General features: G+C 38.2%; 1 protein-coding gene across 2 annotated transcripts in view; it reads right to left on the bottom strand.

The window, feature by feature from the left end:
* Positions 1 to 4,432: 4,432 nt before the first annotated feature.
* Positions 4,433 to 27,307, bottom strand: part of MACROD2 (mono-ADP ribosylhydrolase 2) — a 1,976,756-nt gene continuing 1,953,881 nt past the window's right edge. For both annotated transcript variants that reach the window (XM_059897602.1, XM_059897603.1), the window contains 2 exons: positions 24,959 to 25,030; positions 4,433 to 7,733 (listed from right to left, as the gene is read on the bottom strand). In XM_059897602.1, coding sequence (XP_059753585.1) covers positions 24,969 to 25,030 — 62 coding nt within the window. In that variant the 3' untranslated portion in view covers positions 4,433 to 7,733; positions 24,959 to 24,968. The remainder of the gene's footprint in view (positions 7,734 to 24,958; positions 25,031 to 27,307) is intronic.

The following is a 27,307-nucleotide window of genomic DNA, read 5'->3' as shown; positions in this document are numbered from 1 at the left end:
TTTTTTAGATTCCATATATATGCCTTTTCATATGGTATTTGTTTTTCTCTGACTTAACTTCACTCTGTATGACAGACTCTATGTCCATCCACCTCACTACAAATAACTCAATTTCATTTCTTTTAATGGCTGAGTAATATTCCATTGTATATATGTGCCACATCTTCTTTATCCATTCATCTGTCGATGGACATTTAGTTTGCTTCCATGTCCTGGCTATTGCAAATAGTGCTGCAATGAACATTGTGGTACATGTCTCTTTTTGAATTATGGTTTTCTCAGGGTATATACCCAGTAGTGGGATTGCTGGGTCATATGGTAATGCTATTTTTAGTTTTTTAAGGAACCTCCATACTGTTTTCCATAGTGGTTGTATCAATTTACATTCCCACCAACAGTGCAGGAGTGTTCCCTTTTCACCACACCCCTTCCAGCATTTATTGCTTCTAGATTTTTTGATAATGGCCATTCTGACTGGCGTGAGGTGATACCTCATTGTAGTTTTTTTTTTTTTCTAGTTCAACAATTTTAATTTTACAGATGAGAGTGATGAAAAAAGGCTGTCATGTTTAAAATTACAAAGTTATTTAATAGCAGAACCAAATCTAAAATTCATGGTTTGTAGTTTTTCTACCAAATTGTGTTGTCTGAATAAATTCCACAAGTGTGAAATAGTGGTACAATGAAGGGGATACAGAATTTGTAGCCAACAAGTCTGTATGCATATTCTTTTCTCCACCTCACAAACTTTGGCAACTTGGGCAAGTTCATTAAATTCTCTATGCCTTCCTTAGTTTATTATGACAGTCAGTACTTTTTTAGTGTAGTTAGTGAGAATTAAATGAGTTAATACATGTGAAGAGTCTTACTAGAGTCCCTAGTGCACAGTAAAGGGTCAATTAATATTATTATTGTAGGTAATCAAAACTATGCCTCTCTCAAGTCAAATATATGCTGGGATGATCAATAATAAATGCTGTTATTTATTAACTTCTTTCTATGTACTAGGAATCCACAGATATCATTTATAATGTCACATATCTGTGCAAGGCAGTTTTAATGAGAAGCAATATCAGGAGGCAGAATGTTGTAGTGGTGGAGAGTGAGGGATCTGGATTTACACTAAGTAGGTGAGAATTCTGCCCCACCAATTGCCAGCTCTGCAATTGGGCAGGTTTTATTTCATTTATTTTATTTAACAAACATTTGTAAAGTCCTACTATGTGCCAGGCATTTTTCTAAATACTCTACAGTTACTGAGTCATTTATCTTTATAAAAGAGGAAGGGATTTTATTACACCCATTTTGCAGAGAAACAAACTGAGATATTAACAAAAAGCATCATGGTGTAGTGATTGAGTACACATCCTCCTGAGAGTGACTAATTGGGTATAAATCCTGCCTCCTCCACTTCCTAGTGATGTGACTCAGGTGATTTAATGATAGCTAACTCTGCAACAATTAACCTCATTGTAGTTTTGATTTTCATTTCTCTAATAATTAGTGATGTTGAGCATCTTTTCATGTGCCTCTTGGCCATCTGTATGTCTTCCTTGGTGAAATGTCTATTTAGGTCTTCCACCCATTTTTTTAATTGGATTGTTTGTTTTTTTGATATTGGGCTCCATGAGCTGTTTGTATAATTTGGAGATTAATCCTTTGTTGTTCCGTTTGCAAATATTTTCTCCCGTTCTGAGGGTTGTCTTTTTGTCTTGTTTATGGTTTCCTTTGTGTAAAAGCTTTTAAGTTTAATTAAGTCCTATTTGTCTATTTTTGGTTTTATTTCCATTACTCTAGGAGGTGGGTCAAAAAAGATCTTGCTGTGGTTTATGTCAAAGAGTATTTTTCCTATGTTTTCCTCTAAGAGTTTTATAGTGTCTGGTCTTACATTTAAGTCTTTAATCCAATTTGAGTTTATTTTTGTGCATGGTGTTAAGTAGTGTTCTAATTTCATTCTTTTACATGTAGCTGTTCAGTTTTCCCAGCACCACTTATTGAAGAGGCTGTCTTTTAAAATGCTAAAATTAGCATTTTAAACTGGAAAAGACTGAGATACCTTTAATTGGCAGATTATATTCTTTTCCCACGATTGCCTCTAACCAGTTGGTTAGAAGCTTGGAAATAAGGCAAGCTCAGTTACTGGGGTGGGGGGGGAGATTACATTATGTTGCCCACCTGAGTTGAAACATGTGAATGTTTCTCTCTGCCCTGTAAATAAACAATTACAAAGAATTCTATGTGTTCTGATGTAGCAAATATGGCATTAGGTAGGCAAGGACGTTGGAAGGGGGGATTTCCTTTGAAATAGGGTAGTTGGGGAAGGCATCTCTGGGATGTGACATTACAGTTGAGATCTCAAGGATGACCTTGAATTTGGCCTGTTCTAGGAATGGACAGAAGGTCATTGTGTTGGCACTTTTATGAGCCAATTTGAAAGTCACACAAGATGAGGCTGGAGAGGCAGATCACGTCAATTCTTGGACTTTTTATTTAAATACTTTGATGGCATACATATCAATTAGAATAGGCTAGGTTGTACTAGTGTAACATATGGTGCTCAGATCTCAAAACACAGGTTTACTTCTCACTGATGTCACCTTCTCAGTGGGGCTTGCCTGAAACTCAACTCCACATCTTCACTCCAGGTTCTAGACTGACAGAGCAGCCTATCTGGGAAGTGGCTGGGCATTATGGTAGAGGGAAAAAAGGGAGCACGAGTCTTCAAGCTTCTGCCTGAAGTGACATATGCCATTTCTGCCCACACATCATTGGCCAAAGCAATAAAGTCCAATTTCAGTGGGGCAAAGAAGTGTTCTCCTCCCTCAAGGGAAGGAAGTGTCTGTTGGTATAATTATCCCCCTTTAAATCTCTATCCTTCTGTGCATCTTAACCAAGAAATAGAGCTACACCTCCTTTCTGCTTTAGTCACAGATTCACTCTAGTTCTTATCAGAGAAACAATAACTTAAAAAGATTTACACCGAGTGTCAGTATTTTGTGTGCACATGTCAAATCGCCCATTTCTCTAAATTTTATAAAACAGTTTTTTCTTATCCTCATGGGTCTTTAATTTAGGGGCAAAATTTAAATCTATTGCAGTAGAAAGGATTTCATATTTCCTACCCAATTGTAAGGATTGTTTATTCATTTGGTAGAGACTTGAGCTGGAGAAAGGGCTATTTGCCTACAGTATTGAATAACAGAATCCAGTGGTAATAAGTTACCAAGTGCATTTCCAAATGGCAAAGTAGAATATCTTGGCACTTTATTCATGTTTAAATTTGTAAGAGAGTTCAGGAATGTTTTAGTATTTCCATCTTCCAAACCAAGAAATGGAGGTACTTTGTTTCTCAAAGCCCCACACTGGGCCAGAGTTCTGGAAATATAAATGAGTATCTTTATCCCTTTTAGTCCTGAGAACCACCAGCAAAGCTAAGCAATGTTCAGTGACATCTTTTAAAGGCAAAGGGGCAGAAGTGTTGGGAGAGAAACATAAGAGTGACAGGCAAAGAGATGAAAAATTGAATGTAGATTTAAAAACTGAAACTGGCCATACTAGAATCATGTCAAATTACCTTTACTGTCACCTTGAAGCATTTGTGTTGAGGTTGCCCATTGCGAGATAAGACTGTCCTGCGTACAATTTTTTTCTCATCAAACTTGTTTATTATTGGAAAAATGTTCCTTTGGTACAGCAGTTTAAAGAACGTTATACCCCTTTAACTATTAAGTTCCTGGCTTTGTTGGATAAAGGGATTGACTTTCTTTCTTGCCTTTTAGAGCAATACACCCGATAGCACTTCTTCTGTAGGAGATGGAGGGAATTAAATGTGATGGAATACAGATTTCCATTTTCAAAAGAACATTGAGTTTTTCCCATAGCGGTTTTTGTGGATCCATTGCCAAACTCTTAACAATTTTGTAACTCAATCATAATTCCGTCAACAGTAGGCTGAGGAGGATTGTGTCTGCGCTGGTCACATAGCCAGCACGGTGACTATGCTCATAAAAGATGCTCAAAAAGAACTCCAGGTATGGATGATGGGTTCCAAAGGATGGGCCAATGTTCATGGAACCATGGGCTTCATCTCAACAATTTATATCTTGCACCTCAGAGGCTGTTGCTAGGGTAATTAGCTATATAGTATTCAGAGAAAAATTTCACATTGGGATTTGTGTCTGTTCAAACTGCTGTGTAGTTTAATTTTGAAAAACATGGCCACGACATTGGCCAGTCTTAGCAGGGGAAGACTATTGGTAAGTTACAGTTGACTTGCAGGGGCAATTTTAAATACACGTATTTGCAACGAGATATCTACTGTTAAATGAACATTTTTGAGTCATTAACTGCTCATGGCTAAGGAACAAACGTCACAAAATACAGATAATTCCACCTTATCTTCTCAAACAAATTTTATTCATATTCTGCTCTAACAAATATAGTATGAAGGCAACAGTTGTTTAAGTTTTTTAGTGTATGGCACACATGAAAAGAAACAAACATATTTAGAAGCAGTCCAGTATTTAAATGCTGGTTTAACAAAAGAGGCACATATTATTCTATTTAGCAGTTTATACCAGATCTCAGAAGACATTTTTTTTTCCTTGCAAGCAACAGACTACATTTATTTGCATTAAGTAAAAACATATCTTGGTCAAGAAAATTACTTTTTTTCTGATTTTCCTTTATATCACAAATGTCAGGGTAAGGCAAATCCTTAATGAATCGTATGATAAAAACCCTATTCCCCAAGAAAATATATTGAACATATTCTGCTAACTTTGTTATTTGTCAAAGCAAAGCCAACATGCACCACATACAGAGACATGTCATTTCAAATCAACTGCATCAAGCAGAACTGTATTAATTCACAAAGAGGCTTTTCAGTGTTTCATAGAAAGATGTACAATTAGCTGCGATGACTAATAGGTGACCCAGTATCATAGACTGTGTTTTGGACACCGCCTTTGTAAGTTTTATGAAAGAGGGCTTGTCCATCGTCTGAATAGTTACCAGCTAGAGGACACACCCTTTGTCTCTCCTACAGCAAGTACCTTTTTAATTAGATCTATTATGTGGAAAGCCTACCTTGATCCCACTCTCCCTCCTGTAAACCCTCATACCACCTAGTCTGGCTGGATTGTGGTTGGAAACTGACATCCAGAACTCATGTTCCAGAGAATTCAATCAGCCTTTCAAACTTTTCATTGTACAGTCTGTGCAATGACAGCATCAGTGAAATAAAGGTTTCCTGTGTTGTGGGTGTCTTCGATCTGGCCAAGAACTAGATTTTTAATATTTTACTATTGAAATGGAAATTCACTTCATTATTTGTCCTAAAGCATAAAATCTTACCGCCAAATAGCAACCCAAAAGCAAAATGAGGCAAAAATTAAAACACAATCTAATCGTAAAGTCAAGTGTAAACAAATTCAAGAGTGGGGCTGATCATACTTACTCCTCACTCAGTTTCCTGGATACAGAGCTGATGACTTTCTTTTTCTATAGTTTTCAGGCAGAGCCCTCCCTCCTCTCATTCCTACCCCACCCGCATTGAAAATGAATCAATGGCTATCATTGATGTCAAAGGCAACAACCAGGACTGAAGTAATTCTGATCCCAACTGTTCCTACCAGAGACATTAGGTCTCTTTCATCTTTGTCCATTAAAGAAAATCTCCATCCTTCCTGCCTCCTCATGTTGTTTTCAACTTAACTCATTACTGAGCACGAGTAGCACTAACGCTTAGGAGTCCTAGGAAAATGTGCTCCCAGAAGATTGTGCTTGTCAAGTACTTCACAAGAATGATGGCGACTTTCAGTTAAGTTATAAAGATGACATGAAATATAGAAACTGTCAGCATTCCCGTGGCATCATTTCTTGGATTATTTAAAACGAGGCTTTTCCTTGCTTTTCTACAAAGCGATGTCTAATGGCAGTAGAGGACATATCAGTTTCCGTATCAAACCGTGGAATAATGGCAGAAGGGGAAATGACCATGTTCTGAAATCATGAGGTCACTTACTTAAATATTGTTGCTGCTAGGTTGATGAGCAGCTTAAAAAACTGAGGGTGTTAAAACATATTACATAGGTAGAAATACAACTTGTTAATTACTCCAATAGACCAAATAAGCCATCCAGAGAGGCAACAAATTCAGAAAGGCCAAAACAAAATTCATAGGAAGGTAAGAAGATGAATTTTCTTTAGAGGAAAGAGCAAAACTGAAGAACTCCATGGAATATTTGGAAAGCAGAACACCCGTTTATTGTAGAAACGCTCGATCTGACCCATTACTTTTCTCCCTCTACGAAGAAAAAATATACAGTTAACTTACTTACAATTCTAAAGCTCTTATAAGGAAGGTGGATTTAAGAAGATATGGAAGAAATAATGTGAGTTGCCCCAGAAACAGACAGACTGGTCTTAGAGCCAGGGAGGCTGTGGGAATCAGGTGTGTTGCGTCCTGAGGCTTCTGTCCATGTTGGCCCTGGGATAGACATTTGTGACAACTTCTGACTTCCTCCCGGGCCCTTCACCCCTCACGCCCACTGTATCACTGACATCTTGGCTTATTAGTACTGCTGCTTCCCTTCAGTGTGCACTGGGAGAGGGGACTAGCCATCAAATTAGTCTTGGACTCAGCATGAACAAAAACACACCATGTAAAAGCAAACCAGGAAGCCAGAACTACAAGCAAGACCTCTAATTGCCTCTAACTTCAGATGAGAATCTGCTCTGTGGGTCATCAGTCCCTGGGTAAAGACAAGATGTTCTTTTATGACAAGCATATATAGAGAGAGAGATTTCAAGTGGAACTTTTCATATTCATAGGCGGATGCTTGGATCCTAAATGCAGCAGCCCACTGTCTCTTAACTAAAATGCCTAGAAAAGCGCCACCCCTTACAATTGTGTCATGAGTTACATCTCCCAGGGGGGCTCCATGTGAAGCCCTCCTGAACCAGGTGAGCTCTGCTGAAAGTCGGTGTCAGAGAAGAACTCACCTGCCGTCCTGCTACCAAGGAAGACCCGACGGCAGCCAGGGCCCACATTCCTTGTGATGCCTCCACGCTCTGCTCCGGGTTAAACTCTACTTCCACAATCCTCCTGACAACCACACGGAACAACACTGTACCTTGGGAATCCCTGAATAAAACACCATTTTTAACTCATCGTCCTGAACTTTTTCCAAGTGATTTCTGATGGTTTTGCCTATTTTCTATCCTGCCTCCTTCATCCATGGATTCTACTAATACAGGGTTTGATGGTTCCTGAAATGCAGCCTGCAGCTTACCAAACAGTCACCTTCCTTCTCTTTCTTGGAAGAAACCACTGTATCAACCAGCTTTGTGAAATAACCGAGAAAGCAGACAGGAGCCAAGATACACATGTATGTCACACGTGCCACTGGGACCCTGGGGCAGAGTCGTGAGAGAAAAGACAGAAATGACAGGGATAGCGCCTGAAAGATGCATTCACGTGGGTCCCCCCACCAAATAAAACTTTTTTTTTTTTCCTTTTTTTCTTTCTCTTTCTGCCGGTAAACAGAACAAAATGCGGCTAGAGAAATTAGAGCAAAGGATTCCCTATCCTTCCATGGGACTCGCCTCCCCCCACCCTCCCCCACAGGGTGCGCAGGTGTCTTTTTCCACCCCCCGGGGCCAGAAGGCCTGCAATGCTGAGGACTGTCATTTACTTCCATTTCTTTGTTCCTTTGCTTCATCTTGTGCCCCTGCCGAAGATAAGGAGAAACCATTTGTTAGATTAAAGATAAGATATCTTCATAGGTTGAGCAAGGAATATCTTTTTCATACAGCCATTTAAATGCTTCTCACCCTTCAAATGTGCCTAGAAAGATTTTCTTTGACTGTCCAAGAGCTTTGGATATCTGAGCTGTAATTGCAGGCACGGGGTATCTTTAAAGAGCATATAAATCACTGCTAATAAATGTACGCGACATTGACAACTTGCTTGGCTGATGTACGCGACATTGACAACTTGCTTGGCTGATGGGGGTGATTAACTCAACTCTTCAAGGTATTCCTTGAGAAACCTAATCTTGAACCAATGTGTCCTCCCTTCTCAGCCCTTTCATGTGCTCCAGTTTCCAGGGCTCATCATAGAAACAATAATAATTTACATGACGCTGATTTGCAAAAGTCATTGATGGTCATCCCACCACTTTGAGATCTTATTAAGTAGGCATCTGCCGTGTTCTCCACTTGTGAAAGAACTCTAAGAAGATACCCTGCCTTAGAAGAACCTATAGGGAAATGCATAGATCTTAAGTATACTTCAAACAGTTTTGAAAAATGCATTTAACCCACATCATTCCCATTGGCCCAGAAAGTTCCCTTTTCAATTATTAACCCTACAACTGATCTGATTTCTATCGCCATAAATTACATCTCTTCAAGGAAGAATTGGAGATGATCTCTGAGCTAACTTTCTATTCTAGTGTCCTATGAATCTTTAAAAAAAATCCTTTGAGGTGTGTGTGTGTATAGAAAAGCAATATCATGCTCATTGTAGATAATATTTAAAATATCCAAAAGTAGACAAGCAAGAATCCTGCATAATGCCTCTATTGACAATAACTTCTGTAGTTAATATTATGGAACATTTCCTTATATTATTTTTCCATATCTTTCATATGTATATACACAATCATACATTTTAATTTTAACAATTAAAATTGTAAACAGGAAGAACATTACAGACAACCTTAAGACATATCTAGAATATGTTCACTATCCAGATTTAATATGTGTTAATATTTTTCGAATTTCCTTGTGATCTTTATTTTACTTTAAAAAAATAAAACATTATGGGTAAATTAAAGTATTTACAGATAAATTAAAACTATTTCTCTTCCTTCCCAGAGATTACTGAATCCTGATATTAGTGTGAATCAACAACATGCATGTTTTTACACCTTTACACACATATATATTTACAAATACAGACACAGTGGGAAGTATGTAGTGTCATCTTGTGTATTATAAAATGTACATAAATAGTAATTTTGTTTTACTCTATTTTTAACCATTCGTCAATTATTATTGTTATAAATTTATAGTCAATATATATTTTGATGTTCCTTTGTGTTTACCATTTTTCTTGGCTTGCAGTTGTTTCCTGCGCACTACTCTTTCCTCTGGGCTCAATTTTCTTCTTACTGTTGTGCCTCCTTTAGTAGCTTTTAGAGAAAAGGTATGTGAGTAGCAAGTTTTTCTTTTTTCCTGAAAATGGCAGATATCATTTTCTTAAATGATAGTGAAACTAGTGAAGAACTCTATGTTGACAATTATTATTTTTTTTTTTTTTAATTTTTTTAATGCTATTCTTGTCTGCTTACATTCTTTTTTATGTATGTATGTATGTATGTATGTATGGCTTTTGTTGGGTCTTCGTTTCTGTGCGAGGGCCTTCTCTAGTTGGGGCAAGCGGGGGCCACTCTTCACTGCGGTGCGGGGGCCACTCTTCATCGCGGTGCGCGGGCCTCTCACTATCGCGGCCTCTCTTGTTGCGGAGCACAGGCTCCAGACGCGCAGGCTCAGTAGCTGTGGCTCACGGGCCCAGTCGCTCCGCGGCATGTGGGATCTTCCCAGACCAGGGCCCGAACCCGCGTCCCCTGCATTGGCAGGCAGATTCTCAACCACCGCGCCACCAGGGAAGCCCCGTTGACAATTATTTTAATCCATGTTTTGAAGACTCAGAATTATTCCATTATCTTCTGACCTAAATTCTCGATCTTGGGAAGCTTGTTGTCTGTGCAATACCTATTTATTTATCGTTAACTCTCCTTTCCCTCTAATTGTTTTAATTTTTTTCTCATTGGTGTTCTGTAGTGCGTAAGTGTGAATTTATTTTAAATATGTCCTTCTTGTAACTTATTATTCTTCTTTTAACTTAAAATTTATTACTTTCATCAATTCTGATAAATCCTTGCCAGTATCTTTTAAATACTATCAACCAGCTCCTTTTAGAGCTCTTGTTGAATACAAAATGTCTTGGTTATTCTCCTTCTATCCCTTATGTCTCCTCATGTGTCATTTATATTACTATATATTTACTTGCTTCTTCCAAATTGTTGTTAATTTTTCATAGTTTGCTTTTTTCTTACAGTTTTATATCTACTTTTTATCTTTTTCTGTCATTTAAATGTATATATTTTATAAAATCTTCAACATTTTCTACTCTCAAGTTATCATAGTGATAACCATCCTGTAATTTTACCCACCAACTCTCATTCATGATGGATCATTTCCTTTTGTGTTTTGTAAGTCTTAGAATTGTAAACTCACCTTCAGAAATTTAATTCTTCTGTAGGAATACCAAGGGATAGTTTTACATTTCCATTTGCTAACTCTCCCAGGGATAACACTGGTCTATAATCTAATATTAAATTAATTTCTCAGTTTGTATATTAACGTATGACTTTGGATGGCATAAATTTGTGTTTCAAACGCATGGTGCATATATGTTTTCTACTTAGTATGGGAGCCTTTTTGTTTCCCCATGCAGCACCCTGGGCAGACTCAAGTCTCCTTGTTAATTTCTTGAGCTGGGTTATGACTTATTTATGTAGAGCTATCAATTTCAGCTCCTTACCTTGATTGACCCAAGGTCCCAGGTGGGCATTAAAACCCAAGTCTCTAGCCTTAGAGCCTATCTCTGCACCAACAACCAAACTGCAGTCCTTGGGACTGCTGGATCTTCAGCTCACCAGATTATTGCGTTGGTGTTCAAATTCCTCTTCACTTCTGACACCTTAGCTTTCATGTCAGCTGAGCTATATATTTTAAAATATTTTTGTTATAGTTTATCTCTCATTTCTAAGCATTTGCATTGAGAGGGGTTCTGCATTTTTTCCCACCTTTTCAGTCACTTATTGCTACAAAACAAGCCACTCCAAAACATAGTGGCCCCAAAACTCATGATTTATCATCTGCTCCAGGTGTCATCCACTGGAGCCAGAACATCCAAAATGCCCTCTCACTTTCCAGAATCTCTCTCCATGTGGCCTTCCTCATTCTATAGCACAGCTTGAACTCCTTACAGGGTGGCTGGATTCCAAGAGTACAAAAATGGAAGTTACAAGGCTTCTTAAAGCCCAACCTGGAAGCCACACTTGGCCAGCCATGTTTCTCTAGAATCAAAAGTTCAGATTCAATAACCATCTTTACATGCCCTCAAATACTTGTTAAATTATTTTTACATTTGCACAGTGTTCTACTGATGCATTGAACTGTTCTCCTGTTGTCATTTATGATAGCCCTGATTTTTTACAATTATAAATTACACAACACTAAACATTCTTGTATTATGTCTTTGAACTCTAATTCTATTTCCATTTCATGGTATTTCTTTAATTTCCCTGGAGGTATGATGCATAGATCGAAAGCTTCTTTCTTCCTGTTGAACTACCAATAACGTCTACAGACCCAGCTGTGTAAATATTTCTATGGGAACTGATGACATTCCTTAGGTCATACTGTTGGTTATGACAACTGTGGTCAGAAACGCACTATTGTTTAGGGAGCAGTATGGTATCATCAAATAATTTTGTCCTGGAAGTATTTGAACTTCCATTGATCAGCTAAGTGACCCTGTGCAAGTCACTTTTCCTTCCTGGAGTTGAGGGACTGCAGCAAAGAGGTAAGGGAGGAGCCATGATACATGGTTTTGCAACAAAGTTAAACTAATTTTGAACTTTAAGTTTTGACAACTTATTCATTTGGGTAAAGGTATGTAGATAGATTCATGTTTATAGTCAAGGAAAACATTTATTTTGGTGTTGCATCTAGATATTGATCACACAGAAAAATAATAGTGTCTGTAAGAAAAAAATCTAGACGATAAGTCTATAGTTTGTTGGCAGCAAAAGGGCAAAAGGTAAGGCAATACTGAAGAACTTGCATTTAAATTGTTCAGGTTTAGTCTCAGTTCATTACTTCTTAATGTAAACTTCTCTACTGTATCATTTCTGCAGCTTAACAGGATAATTTTAAATACATAAACAAGGTTAAAAAAAAGAAATGTTTTATAAGACCATGTTTGTATGAGTTTATATTTTTTAGCTGTCCTATGCTATACATGTATTGCACAAATGCTATTATATTTAGTTTTAAATGATGTTTAATTTTATTTATTTATTTATTTATTTATGGCTGTGTTGGGTCTTCGTTTCTGTGCGAGGGCTTTCTCTAGTTGCGGCAAGTGGGGGCCACTCTTCATCGCGGTGCGCGGGCCTCTCACTATCACGGCCTCTCTTGTTGCGGAGCACAGGCTCCAGACGCGCAGGCTCAGTAATTGTGGCACACGGGCCTAGCTGCTCCGCGGCATGTGGGATCCTCCCAGACCAGGGCTCGAACCCGTGTCCCCTGCACTGGCAGGCAGACTCTCAACCACTGTGCCACCAGGGAAGCCCCTTAAATGATGTTTAAAACTGTGATAGGAAGACAGCTGCCTGCTTTCACGTGTTCTCAAACTTTAGTCTGCCACAATGCTGGGGCTTGAGCAATGTGTCTGCCACGATGCTGGTGCAACATGGCCTTCTGGGAGGGTGCAGCGGCCTACTGAGAAGATGCAGGGAAGATGAAGGGAAGTGTGAATGAAAAATGTTGCCTGCCTACACTGCCACCCTGATGGTGAGCCCTGAGGAGGCTCAGGATGCGAAAGAACAGGATAAAGGATACAAAAGATAATTACCTCATGCTGTGTAGCCGTGCCCATTGGGAAACCCACTCATCTTAATTAAAGCTTGCTCTGCTGGGGACACGAATAAGAACTGGCCATTCCATGATCTGAGCACTCTGGTGGTCTTATACCACTAGAGGGAAGACCTAAGACATGCAAGAGGAGCTGAAACAGCTTTGGGGCAAAACCTAGAGGAGTTAAGCTCACAAGCGGCACATTGCCCACCACACGATCATCGCTAGTGATTTTATTTCCACAAACCAACCTCTGAATGGGGAATAAAGCTTTCAAAACAAAAAGCAAAATGAACAACAGATTGCGAGCCTCCAACTAATAAATACCCTAGCCAGGTTTATATACCTACAAAACTGACCGACTTACCTGGGAATATCATGCTCTGATAATGACTAAGAATGGGGCTCTTTTATTGCATATTCAGTTAAGTTAAAAAAAAAAAAAAAAAAAAAAGCCTGCTTGATAAAAAAAAAACATCTTTTCAGAATTCTGACCTTAAAGAAACAAAAGCCCTTCTAGGGGTAACTTGCATTTCTCTTCTTCTGTCTTTGAAATGTAAATGTTCTATCTGATCTTCTTTAGGCATTTGTGTGTGTGTGTGTGTGTGTGTGTGTGTGTGTGTGTGTGTCTCTAACAAACAACCAAAAGAAGGTACACATATGGTATACATTTGTCATCCAATTGAATAGACTGGGGTCCTGAGCAGTCTTTTTTTTTCTGGCTGTGGGAACTCTCAGGGGCTTTTTGCCATCTAAACCTTCGGTGCGTTAGCCTGTACAACAAAGGCCTTTACTTTCTTAAACTATTTTGAGGAGTAAACTTTCTGGATCTTGTTTAGGTGGCATCTTTTGCATCTCTTCTGGGGAAGCCTCTTGTATCTTATTGGTTTGAGTCACTATTACGATATATCTCATTAATGGCCAGATGATGGTTCCTTTAAATTGGACTTCTGAATTGGTAAATTTTTAGAGTGCTCTCATTATAAACAGCCGTTTTATTGGTACTTATTAAAAAAGAAGGAAATTAAAGGGTGGAAAATATATCTAATGGTTAGTTTAAAACAAACAAGAAAAACCAGCTTGTGAACTTTTGCTTAATTATATTGTGGGATAGACATGTTTCACTGGGGAATGCTTCCCCTGCTTGGTATTACAAGACAGGGCATATAGATCTGCCTCTCAGGAAATATTAATTAAACATACTAAAGGAAACCAATAAGGCTACCTGAACTTTATAAAGTAAAAACTGGGAACTAATATTCAAGGGCTAATAATAATATAATTAGTGATTTTGCTCTAGGTTTTAACTTGTGCACTCAGAAAGAGGGCCTTGTTGAAGGTCTTATGCAAGTTTTTAAAGGCATGATAAATTAAACCCTAAAGTCCTAGAACTCTTAAATTTCAGTTCAGTTGGCAATATTCTCACTGAAAAGCAAATTAAATAAAATATAGCTGGGCAAATCAATTTTTTAATATCATTTAGGTGACCAGTTCTTTGGGGAATTAAAAGCAACTGTCTTTGCCTTGCATTAAATCTCTACAAATCAGAAATGTAAATACAGCCCACAATGACCTGAGACTGAACCTAATCAGCTCAACCAAGTAGAACCGGAAACCAAAGGCAAAAAAAGGGCAAAAGTGGCCCTTTTAAACTCCAACTGTTACTGAATGCAAGTTTGTGCACCTGGCACACAGTGAGGCCAAACAAACCAAAACATCAGAGTTTGAAGCAGAGAGAGGTTTATTGCAGGGCCAAGCAAGGAAAATGGGTGGCTCATGCCCAAAAATCCTGAACTCCCTGATGGTTTTTGGGGAGAAGTTTTTAAATAAATAGGCAAAATGTGGGGTGAGGGCTACAGGGTGTGTGACTTTCTTCCAACTGGTTGGTGGTGAGGTATTACGGTGGTGCTCCAGGAATCTTGTGCTCAGCCTGACATTACCATCCTCCACCTGGGTGAGGGCCTTAGTTCCTGCAGAAGAAACTCAAAGGCATTGTTATGTATATCCTTTGAAGGAGGAACCAGGATCCTGCTTTAATCTCTGCACTATTGTTTCTTGACTGCCCCTTCTTTGTTTCTGCATTGCCTCACTTCCCTGATGAGCAGCTCTTTGAATCTGCCCTTTGGAACAAAGGGAAGGGTCAAGGGAGGCTGAATGAAGCTTATTTCCTGCAAACAAGAAATGGGGGACATGGAAAGGATTTGTACCCAGGAGGGCCCCACGAGTCCTGCTCAGTTTCAAAACTGCTGGGAAGGCTCTCTCAGCCAAAATCTAATTCATAGCCTCCTTAAGGGTTTATCAAGAATAAATACAAATCTTAAAGCCTTTTCCATAAATAGTAAAGCCTTAATCATCTGAGCAAGCAACTTTGATTTATTCCAGTTGTTCTTTATAAAGTAGTAAGCTTATATTGTACTATTTAATTCGTAACTAAGTTTTTAAAGTGAGGCTATGACATCTCCAGTTTTGTCTGTTTATATGTCTGTGTACATGTTATACATATGAGATGTGTCTACCTCTGGAAAATATCAGAATTAAACTTATAAAAGAGCTCTATTTAATTGACTTAAAAGTAAGTACTTACAAACTAAATATTTCTAAATATGAAAGAAACTGTCCAGAATGAATTTCGGGTTCACATGATCTAGAAAGTATTCAATATTATATGGTATTAAAGTTAGCTTAAGCTTGCTGGTTTATTGTACCTAGGTTTACTGAAGGTCAATACATGTTATTTCTGTTACAGAGTTTGTCAAAAACAACAAAAAATTAACTTGGTATGATGAAATTCTTATAAGTAGATTAAATAAGACTTTTTGGGTGAACTCTTTAGAAATAATTATGTTTTAGGAATGTCTACTTGAAAATAATCTCTCCAAATATCTGGTAACTTGAAACTTTAGAATTGTGCTAAATTAAGTTAAATGATGAAAGTTTGTTGAATAGCTAGGTCATTCCCAAATAAAATAAGATACTGAAACAATTACTGAACCTTGGCTTCCCTTTAGAGAGTAACTAAAGGTGTTTAGAAATATTAATAAATGTTTGGTGCCACAATGAGATATTTTTATAAGAGAGCACATGTTTTTAGAAATTATTATTAGTATTTATGTTTGCCAAACTATAGAGTGCTAATGTGAGAAGACAGTTCATAATCGCTTACTTCTTAGTTTTCACTAGAAATTAAGGTTTTTAAGAGTTGAGGAGTTTAACATGTAATTAAAGCTAATAGAAATAATAAAGGAACCATTTCAGTAGGAAAGTAAGATGTGTGTTGTGAACAAAAGAAGGTATGAAAGATGGAATTGCATTTTGTTAAGGGAAAAGAAAGTAATTTTGTCCTAGAGCTGGTTGTTTCTAGATGTGGGGAAAATTAAGGGGCAAAATAATATGCATACAGAAAGGGGTGGAAAAGGAACCCTGAGAATAGAGTTTTGTTCATGGTCAGGATTGGCTGAATTTAGACTGAATTTAATTAGGTAGATGGATGGATTTTCTTGTTAAAAGTAAGCTGGTACAAGACTGGAGTTTCACTTTCTCTCTCTGTTAAGAAAACAAAGTTTTCTTGAAGTGCTGCTTTGGTAGCAGATTGTGTGAGCTTCTGTGCCTTTAAGTGATCTGTATTTACTTTTGAAATCTTTTGTCACTTTGGTTAAGTGAACAAGCTGTGGTCCTATTTGACCAAGTGTTTTAAAACTTTTTGATATTTTTGACAAACTTCCTATCAAGTTTTAATTAACGTTCTTTCGACCTCCAGCTACCTTTAAAATGCTTCAGAGGGCCCCTAAGGCATCTCAGAGAAGAATATCAAACTAATTGGGCTTATGGTAAGTTAAATTACTTGAGAAACATTGTCAAGTAATTAGAGATGAACCTTAGGTTATATTTTATGCATAAATGTCATTAGTATAGATATCCCAAAACGTATATGAAATTCCTAAAAATCTGATATGCCCTGGTATAATGTTATCAGTCATAATTCTAGTTATTATCTTAAAAATGTTGTTATATGTCACAGAAATATCCAAGTTTCTTGTCAATTGCATTGTAATCATATCTTTAACCATGTCATTTTAAGTCTTGTTGTTTATAGACAATCATTGTTTTACTCTAATTTTATAAAATGAACTGCAAGAAAATTCATAAAAAGGATTTTTGATAAATATAAGTTTCTGATAACTTTTAGATCATACTGCTGAACTGGGTAAGAAATTACAAAACTCTAATGGAAAACCTGAAGACTTCATCCAGCTCATCAGGAATTAATTTTATTTTTTAAGTTTTAAAATTTTTTTACTGTCTCTCAAATTTCTTTGCTAGTGATACACAGAATACAAAAGGAATAGTTTGACAAGTTACAATCAGTTCAGTTTGGGATACAATGACTATGAGTCTGAAACTCCAAGAAGAGTCCTAGATATAGAATTAAGTTGATTTTTTTCATACAAAATTATCTAGCACAATATATTGATTAATCAATATAATGCCAATTTATAATAATACCAAGTTCTCTTTATATGTGGGTCATTTCTTGAGCACTCTGAACTGTTACATTGACATATAGTACTTGCCCACTCCCATGCCAACGTTACACTAGTTTTATTTTAAAAGTCTTGTTATTGCATAAATAAGTCTCCACACCTTATCACTACCACATCTTCTTCTTCCTCTTCAAAATTGTCTTGGCTGTTTTTGTTCTGTTTTTTTTTTTTATATACAGCAGGTTCTTATTAGTCATCAGTTTTATACACATCAGTGTATACATGTCAATCCCAATTGCACAATTCATCACACCCCCACCCCCATCCCCCTGCAGCTTTCCCCCTTTGGTGTCCATACATTTGTTCTCTACATCTGTGTCTCAATTTCTGCCCTGCAAACCGGTTCATCTGTACCATTTTTCTAGGTTCCACATATATGCGTTAATATACGATATTTGTTTTTCTCTTTCTGACTTACTTCACTCTGTATGACAGTCTCTAGATCCATCCACGTCTCAACAAATGACCCAATTACATTCCTTTTTATGGCTGAGTAATATTCCATTGTATATATGTACCACAACTTCTTTATCCATTCATCTGTTGATGGGCATTTAGGCTGCTTCCATGACTTGGCTATTGTAAATAGTGCTGCAGCGAACATTGGGGTGCATGTGTCTTTTGGAATTATGGTTTTCTCTGGGTATATGCCCAGTAGTGGGATTGCTGGGTCGTATGGTAATTCTATTTTTAGTTTTCTAAGGAATCTCCATACTGTTCTCCATAGTGGCTGTATCAATTTACATTCCCATCAACAGTGCAAGAGGGTTCCCTTTTCTCCACACCCTCACCAGCATTTGTTGTTTGTAGATTTTCTGATGATGCCCATTCTGCATGAGCCCCTTTTTTTTTTTAAGATTTATTTATTTGATTGATTGATTGATTGCTATGTTGGGTCTTCATTTCTGTGCTAGGGCTTTCTCTAGTTGTGGCAAGCGGGGGCCACTCTTCATCGTGGTATGCGGGCCTCTCAGTATCGCGGCCTCTCTTGTTGCGGAGCACAGGCTCCAGACGCGCAGGCTCAGTAGTTGTGGCTCACGGGCCCAGTCGCTCCGCGGCATGTGGGATCTTCCCAGACCAGGGCTCGAACCCGTGTCCCCTGCATTGACAGGCAGATTCTCAACCACTGCGCCAGCAGAGAAGCCCATGAGCTCTTTATATATTTTGGAGATTAATCCTTTGTCTGTTGATTCGTTTGCAAATATTTTCTCCTATTTTGAGGGTTGTCTTTTCGTCTTGTTTATGGTTTCCTTTGCTGTGCAAAAGCTTTTAATTTCATTAGGTCCCGTTTGTTTATTTTTGTTTTTATTTCTATTACTCTAGGAGGTGGATCAAAAAAGATCTTGCTGTGATTTATGTCAAAGGGTGTTCTTCCTATGTTTTCCTCTAAGAGTTTTATAGTGTCTGGTCTTACATTTAGGTCTTGAATCCATTTTGAGTTCATTTTTGTGTATGGTGTTAGGGAGTGTTCTAATTTCATTCTTTTACATGTATCTGTCCAGTTTTCCCAGCACCACTTATTGAAGAGGCTGTCTTTTCTCCATTGTATATCCTTGCCTCCTTTGTCATAGATTAGTTGACCATAGGTGCATGGGTTTATCTCTGGGCTTTCTATCTTGTTCCATTGATCTATGTTTCTGTTTTTGTGCCAGTACCATATTGTCTTGATTACTGTAGCTTTGTAGTATAGTCTGAAGTCAGGGAGTCTGATTCCTCCAGCTCCGTTATTTTCCCTCAAGACTGCTTTGGCTATTCGGGGTCTTTTGTGTCTCCATACAAATTGTGAAATTTTTTGTTCTAGTTCTGTGAAAAATGCCAGTGGTAGTTTGATAGGGATTGCATTGAATCTGTAGATTGCTTTGGGTAGTAGAGTCATTTTCACAATGTTGATTCTTCCAATCCAAGAACATGGTATATTTCTCCATCTATTTGTATCATCTTTAATTTCTTTCATCAGTGTCTTATAGTTTTCTGCATACAGGTCTTTTGTCTCCCTAGGTAGGTTTATTCCTAGGTATTTTATTCCTTTTGTTGCAATGGTAAATGGGAATGTTTCCTTAATTTCTCTTTCAGGTTTTTCATCATTAGTGTATAGGAATGCAAGAGACTTCTGTGCATTAATTTTGCATCCCACAACTTTACCAAATTCATTGATTAGCTCTAGTAGTTTTCTGGTGGCATTTTTAGGATTGTCTATGTATACTATCATGTCATCTGCAAACAGTGACAGTTTTACTTCTTCTTTTCCAATTTGGATTCCTTTTATTTCTCTTTCTTCTCTGATTGCCATGGCTAGGACTTCCAAAACTATGTTGAATAATAGTGGTGAGAGTGGACAACCTTGTCTTCTTCCTGATCTTAGAGGAAATGCTTTCAGTTTTTCTCCATTGAGAATGATGTTTGCTGTGGGTTTGTCATATACGGCCTTTATTATGTTGAGGTAGGTTCCCTCTATGCCCACTTTCTGGAGAGTTTTTCTCATAAATGGGCATTGAATTTTGTCAAAAGATTTTTCTGCATCTATTGAGATGATCATATGGTTTTTATTCTTCAATTTGTTAATGTGGTGTATCACATTGATTGGTTTGTATATATTGAAGAATCCTTGCATCCCTGGGATAAATCCCACTTGATCATGGTGTATGATCCTTTTAATGTGTTGTTGGATTCTGTTTGCGGGTTTTTTGTTGAGGATTTTTGCATCTATGTTCATCAGTGATATTGGTCTGTAATTTTCTTTTTTTGTAGTATCTTTGTCTGGTTTTGGTATCAGGGTGATGGTGGCCTCATAGAATGAGTTTGGGAGTGTTCCGTCCTCTACAATTTTTTGGAAGAGTTTGAGAAGGATGGGTGTTAGCTCTTCTCTAAATGTTTGATAGAATACACCTTTGAAGCCATCTGGTCCTGGACTTTTGTTTGTTGGAAGCTTTTTAATCACAGTTTCAATTTCATTACTTGTGATTGGTCTGTTCATATTTTCTATTTCTTCCAGGCTGTCCATTTTATTGGCATAAAGTTGCTTGTAGTAGTCTCTTAGGATGCTTTGTATTTCTGCAGTGTCTGTTGTAACTTCTTTTTCATTTCTCATTTTATTGATTTGAGCCCTCTCCCTCTTTTCCTTGATGAGTCTGGCTAATGGTTTATCAATTTTGTTTATCTTCTCAAACAACCAGCTTTTAGTTTTATTGATCTTTGCTATTGTTTTCTTTGTTTCTATTTCATTTATTTCTGCTCTGATGTTTATGATTTCTTTCCTTCTGCTAACTTGGGGTTTTGTTTGTTCTTCTTTCTCTAGTTCCTTTAGGTGTAAGGTTAGATTGTTTACTTGAAATTTTTCTTGTTTCTTGAGGTAGGCTTGTGTAGCTATAAACTTCCCTCTTAGAACTGCTTTTGCTGCATCCCATAGGTTTTGGATCATTGTGTTTTCATTGTCATTTTTCTCTAGGTATTTTTTTATTTCCTCTTTGATTTCTTTAGTGATCTCTTGCTTATTTAGTAACGTATTGTTGTTTAGCCTCCATGTGTTTGTGTTTTTTTACGTTTTTTTCCCTGTAATTCATTTCTAATTTCATAGCGTTGTGGTCAGAAAAGATGCTTGATATGATTTCAATTTTCTTAAATATACTGAGGCTTGATTTGTGACCCAAGATGTGATCTATCCTGGAGAATGTTCCGTGTGCACTTGAGAAGAAAGTGTAATCTGCTGTTTTTGGATGGAATGTCCTATAAATATCAATTAAATCTATCTGGTCTATTGTGTCATTTAAAGCTTCTGTTTCCTTATTTATTTTCATTTTGGATGATCTGTCCATTGGTGTATGTGAGGTGTTAAAGTCCCCCACTATTACCGTGTTACTGTCGATTTCCTCTTTTATAGGTGTTAGCAGTTGCCATATGTATTGAGGTGCTCCTATGTTGGATGCATATATATTTATAATTGTTTTATCATCTTCTTGGATTGATCCCTTGATCATTATGTAGTGTCCTTCCTTGTCTCTTGTAACATTCTTTATTTTAAAGTCTATTTTTTCTGATATGAGTATTGCTACTCCAGCTTTCTTTTGATTTCCCTTTGCACGGAATATCTTTTTCCATTCCCTCACTTTCAGTCTGAATGTGTCCCTAGGTCTGAAATGGGCCTCTTGTAGACAGCATATATATGGGTCTTGTTTTTGTATCCATTCAGCAAGCCTGTGTCTTTTGATTGGAGCGTTTAATCCATTCACATTTAAGGTAATTATCTATATGTATGTTCCTATGACCATTTTCTTAATTGTTTTGGGTTTGTTTTTGTAGGTCCTTTTCTTCTCTTGTGTTTCCCACTTAGAGAAGTTCCTTTAACATTTGTTGTAGAGCTGGTTTGGTGGTGCAGAATTCTCTTAGCTTTTGCTTGTCTGTAAAGCTTTTGATTTCTCCATGGAATCTGAATGAGATCCTTGCTGGGTAGAGTAATCTTGGTTGTAGGTTCTTCCCTTTCATCACTTTAAGTATACCATGCCACTCCCTTCTGGCTTGTAGAGTTTCTGCTGAGAAATCAGCTGTTAACCTTATGGGAGTGAGTTCCCTTGTATGTTATTTGTTGTTTTTCCCTTGCTGCTTTCAATAATTTTTCTTTGTCTTTAATCTTTGCCAGTTTGATTACTATGTGTCTCGGTGTGTTTCTCCTTGGGTTTATTCTGTATGGGACTCTCGTGGCTATTTCCTTTCCCATGTTAGGGAAGTTTTCGACTATAATCTCTTCAAATATTTTCTCTGGTCCTTTCTCTCTCTCTTCTGCTTCTGGGACCCCTGTAATGCAAATGTTGTTGCGTTTAATGTTGTCCCAGAGGTCTCTTAAGCTGTCTTCATTTCTTTTCATTCTTTTTTCTTTATTCTGTTCTATGGCAGTGAATTCCACCATTCTGTCTTCCAGGCCACTTATCCGTTCTTCTGCCTCAGTTATTCTGCTATTGATTCCTTCTAGTGTAGTTTTCAGTTATTGTATTGTTCATCTCTGTTTGTTTGTTCTTTAATTCTTCTAGGTTTTTGTTAAACATTTCTTGCATCTTCTCCATCTTTGCCTCCATTCTTTTTCCTATGTCCTGGGTCATCTTCACTATCATTATTCTGAATTCTTTTTCTGGAAGGTTGCCTATCTCCACTTCATTTAGTTGTTTTTCTGGGGTTTTTATCTTGTTCCTTCATCTGGTACATAGCCCTCTGCCTTTTCATCTTGTCTATCTTTCTGTGAATGTGGTTTTTGTTCCACAGGCTGCAGGATTGTAGTTCTTCTTGCTTCTGCTGTCTGCCCTCTGGTAGATGCGGCTATCTAAGAGGCTTGTGCAAAAGTTTCCTGATGGGAGGGACTGGTGGTGTGTAGAGCTGTCTGTTTCTCTGGTGGGCAGAGCTCAGTAAAACTTTAATCCACTTGACTGCTGATGGGTGGGGCTGGGTTCCCTCCTTATTGGTTGTTTGTTTGGCCTGAGGCAACCCAACACTGGAGCCTACCTGGGCTCTTTGGTGGGGCTACTGGCAGACTCTGGGAGGGCTCATGCTAAGGAATACTTCCCAGAACTTCTGCTGCCAGTGTCCTTGTCCTCACAGTGAGACACAGCCACCCCCCACCTCTGCAGGAGACCCTCCAACACTAGCAGGTAGGTCTGGTTCAGTCTCTATGGGGTCACTTCTCCTTCCCCTGGGTCCTGATGCACACACTACTTTGTGTGTGCCCTCCAAGAGTGGCGTCTCTGTTTCCTCAAGTCTTGTTGAAGCCCTGCAATCAAATCCCACTAGCCTTCAAAGTCTGATTCTCTAGGAATTCCTCCTCCTGTTGCCGGACCCCCAGGTTGGGAAGCCTGACGTGGGGCTCAGAACCTTCACTCCAGTGGGTGGACTTCTGTGGTATAAGTGTTCTCCAGTCTGTGAGTCACCCACCCAGCAGTTATGGGATTTGATTTTACTGTAATTGCGCCCCTCCTACCGTCTCATTGTGGCTTCTCCTTTGTCTTTGGATGTGGGGTATCTTTTTTGATGAGTTCCAGTGTCTTCCTGTTGATGATTGTCCAGCAGCTAGTTGTGATTCTGGTGTTCTCACAATAGGGAGTGAAAGCATGTCCTTGTACTCTACCATCTTGGTTCAGGACCTCATCAGGAATTAATTAAGTGCTAAATATAATTCATAATTTTATGACTTTCTGAAATATACTTTTAAAAGTTTTTTTTTTCTAGAAAAAAAATCTTTTCTCTTCTGCTATGACCTACACGTTGATAAAGTATACCTTTGTAAACAAAGATGAAACATTTACCTTTTTCTCTCTACCTGATCCTTCTAGAACTTGGCTTCTCCAGGTAGCTCTCCTGTGGACTTGATGGTTTATTGCAACCAGATTACTACTAGTTATACTAATCATAATAATTTCTTCTTTTTTGCTTCCAAATGCTGGTTGAATTTATGACCAAGGGGAAGCACTGTGAATGAAAAATGTTGCCTGCCATATTCTGTCGCTCCATGGTAAGCCCTCAGCCACTGCAGCCATCCCTAATGGTGCACTCCGAGGGGACTCAGGATGGGAAAGAACAGGATACTGGCCCCAGATTGCTAAGCTGCATATCAAAGGAATGATTCCAAAGAGCCCAGATTCTTGCATCTTCCCATACGTAGAAAAGGGCTAAATTCATTAACTTTAGATATCTGGTTTTCTTTAAGTAGCAGTAATCTTTTGATGTTCCGACTACCTTGTCTTTGTTGTAAAACTCCTATAGTTCCTGCTTCCCCCCTTACCTCTTCAGAGCAGTCCTGCAGAGCTATCCTGGGCTTGAAGTCCTCAGAAGGTCCACTGAATAAAACATAATTCTCAACTTTTAGGTTGTGCATTTTTTTTTCAGTCGACAGAGGCAACGGTGTCAACACATTTGTGTCTTGCCCTGGATGACGCACAATTCATTTATCCCATAGTTTTTTTCACAGCTTAGTAGTTTAAGCTAGGATTCAGAATAGCTAGGCTGGCTTCTTTTCTCTAATTCTTCTCTCCAGCCCTTAAGATACAAAAAAGGATTACAGACCACTCATTATTCTAGATATACTTCAGTCTTGGCTGAGTGATTTAGAATGTTGGTCTGGAAAAAACTCCTAAACATCATCTGGCCCCATTTTTGTTCCCGTGGAATTCCCTGAGGCTCATTCAACTCAACAAACCTTTGTGTAGAGGTGCAGGTCCACAGGTAGTGGTGTGAGAGGACGGGACATAAGGCAGGCTTCTATCAGCCCAAATACACTCAAATGCCTTTCACGTTCTCCAGGGCAAAGATTTAGTGTTAGACTTAAAAACAGATATACTAAACAACTCAGCAGGTAACTTCTGGAAAAGCAATGCTTCAGAATCAGCTTGGGGTTGCTGAAATAATTTGATAACTCCAGGAAGCCAGGAGGTGAGATGGGTGGAAAAATTTTTTTCTTGTCATCAAAGCTCAGAAAACCAGGGTATTGCATGATCTGGATATGCTGTAGATTATCTTTTTCCTTTAAAGATGGTAAGTTTCTTACAATGTGTTATTTGGTATAAAGATTTTAAAAGTTTAGCCTGAGGCTAAACTTTTAAACGTTTAAAAGTTCTATCCATGGGACTGGATAGAACTGAGGGAAATCCAACATGCCTTTTACAAACAGTTTCTATGGCTGGCCCATTTAATCAATTGAAAATCTTGTAACAGAGGCAACTTACCTATTATTAGTTAATCTTCTTGCTGACTCTCTGTTGGGTCATTTACACTGTCAACCTGATTATTCATTTCAACTGGAACCAGAAAGGAAAACAAAAAGGTTAAATATTTGTTAAACCCAAATCTCTTAAACATATTAAAATGGCCTGTGAGTTGTTACATTCCTGATTTCCTATCTTATACTTCTTTCAGTTTGTTTTCATTCATTCAAGATTTGGGGACCACTCTTACAGATTTTTACTGGTGGGGGAATGGGGAGGGCAGAGTTGCTTCTTTACTAAACTGTAGGAGCTGAGCTGTCATTTCATAGCAGATTTTTGGGTTGATATTTTGTGTGTATTTATTACCATCCTTAGGTAAATTCAAAGGCCTTAATAGATGTCTAAGAAAATAAAGAGAAAACAAAGCAAACCAGATCATCGACATGCAGAGAGGTAAGCAGCTCCCTCTAAAACAGCAATGCCAGTAGGCTTGCTTGGTTTGCCAGGTCTTCAGTTTTGAAATTCAAAACTGACGCTGTAAACTTGCCAGTGGGTGCACTGGCAGTGGACGCCATGAAATAGAAAAGCAAAACATCTAACCAGATCGCACAGCAAAGGTAAAACGTGGGCTTTTACTTTACCGTGTGTTCTATGTAAGCATTTGCATACAAATAGCACACATAATTAATTAATGCCATTGTCCAGAAGGAGCCCAAGCAGGCATAGTAGACACTGGAAATTTTCAAGGGTCAGTAGGTTTAATTAGATTGGTATTTTTAAAGCATCAAAGCCCATATTATAAACCGAGAGACTTAATATACAGATGAACGATGGCTAGGCCGAACATAACAATAGATTTCTGACTTCAAACCTTTGAAGCAAGCAGCTCAGAATGGTCAGGACTTGGTCTGTGACTGCCAGCTTTCCTGTATTTTACTCCATGCTCCCAACACAGGACCAGCCAGGGAAAGCCAAATATGTTCCCAAACCAATCAGCCACTTCTAGTTAGCCCAAGTGCAGCTTCCCCTTACCAACAACCTCCAATCAAGGATACTTGAAGACTTCCCTCTTGTTAGAAGTTCCCTACTTCCCTCCCTGCCTTTGAGTTGGTCAAACACAAGTGATAATGGCTGTGTGACACCCATGCTTTGGTAAGCTCTGAATAAGTAACCTCTGTTTGTTGTCATTTGGATAGTCTTCATTTGTTTGAACAAAAGCAACAATCCAAATCTCTTTTTCTTGAACAGGAAACTCGATTAAAGTAAAACAGTGGCAGGTGCTGGATTTCACATTCCAAAGAGACTTGAAAGAGGGAATGACATTGGATGGCAGCCCACCCAACTCTCTCTCAAGGAGGAAGGTTTTAAAAGCAGGTCTCTTTGTTCCTCCTGCAAACTAGCCTCGGTTTCTAATGATGTGTGAGCCCATTCTTTACCCCAGGTATAAACTGGCCAGTTACAGGAAGTGTACCTCTAAAAAAAGAATAATGTATGCACTTTCTATCCTGGTCTGCAAAAATATGGGTGAGTGTTCCTTTTCTGTTCCTTCCTCCAACCCAAGGGTCCCTAGTTCCAAAATCTAATAAGTGTTTGTTAGTATGAAAAGCATTTCATGATCAAATAAGTTTGGGAAAAGCAATGTTAAATGATGTTAGGAAGTTTCTTTACAGCTGAGACTTTGGAGAGCCTGGAGTGTGCATGGCAAATCTCCAAGTGAGGACTAAAACTCAGTATTTCCCACATTTATCTCCCTTTTATTCATTGAGCATTGCATGGACCTGGTATTCTTTGGAACATGCTTTGCAGAGAACTAGTTAAGAACCATGCCTATAATGTCACAGCAAGGCTGGGGCAGGCTTCATTCAACTGAGCATGACCAACTCGGGGTGGCTTTTAATGGATGAATCTGGGGTTTGAAAACATTATTCCCCTAGATAAAGCATGCCCAGGGGTTTAAAAAAAAAATCAGTTTGTATTGGGTGTTAAGATAGGCTTAAGGATGTATTGTAGAACATGGGGAATATAGCCAATATTTTGTAATAACTATAAATGGAAAATGACCTTTAAAAATTATATAAATTTTTTAAAAAAATAATTAAAAAATCAGTTGGTACAGAAAGGCTTATAATTAAGGCAGGCAATTAAGGTGAGGGCAAGCCTTGTAGCAGGGTGGAATGCATGGTATAGGAAACCATTTAAAACCACCAAGTAACTTCTACCAGTGGCTGAAATTTTCCCAAGGTCATTATCAACTCAAAGTAATTGGCTTTTTTTTTTTTTTTCCTGGCTAAAATAACCCAAACAACAAGATATATATAAACAGTTGATCACTGACCAATAATTCTGGTTCTCTTAAGCTCTGTGGGCAAG

Source organism: Balaenoptera ricei, chromosome 15 (genome assembly GCF_028023285.1).
Source record: "Balaenoptera ricei isolate mBalRic1 chromosome 15, mBalRic1.hap2, whole genome shotgun sequence".
Classification (NCBI taxonomy): domain Eukaryota; kingdom Metazoa; phylum Chordata; class Mammalia; order Artiodactyla; family Balaenopteridae; genus Balaenoptera; species Balaenoptera ricei.
Note: the sequence above shows the minus strand (reverse complement) of the source record. Positions and strands in the feature narration are given on the sequence as shown.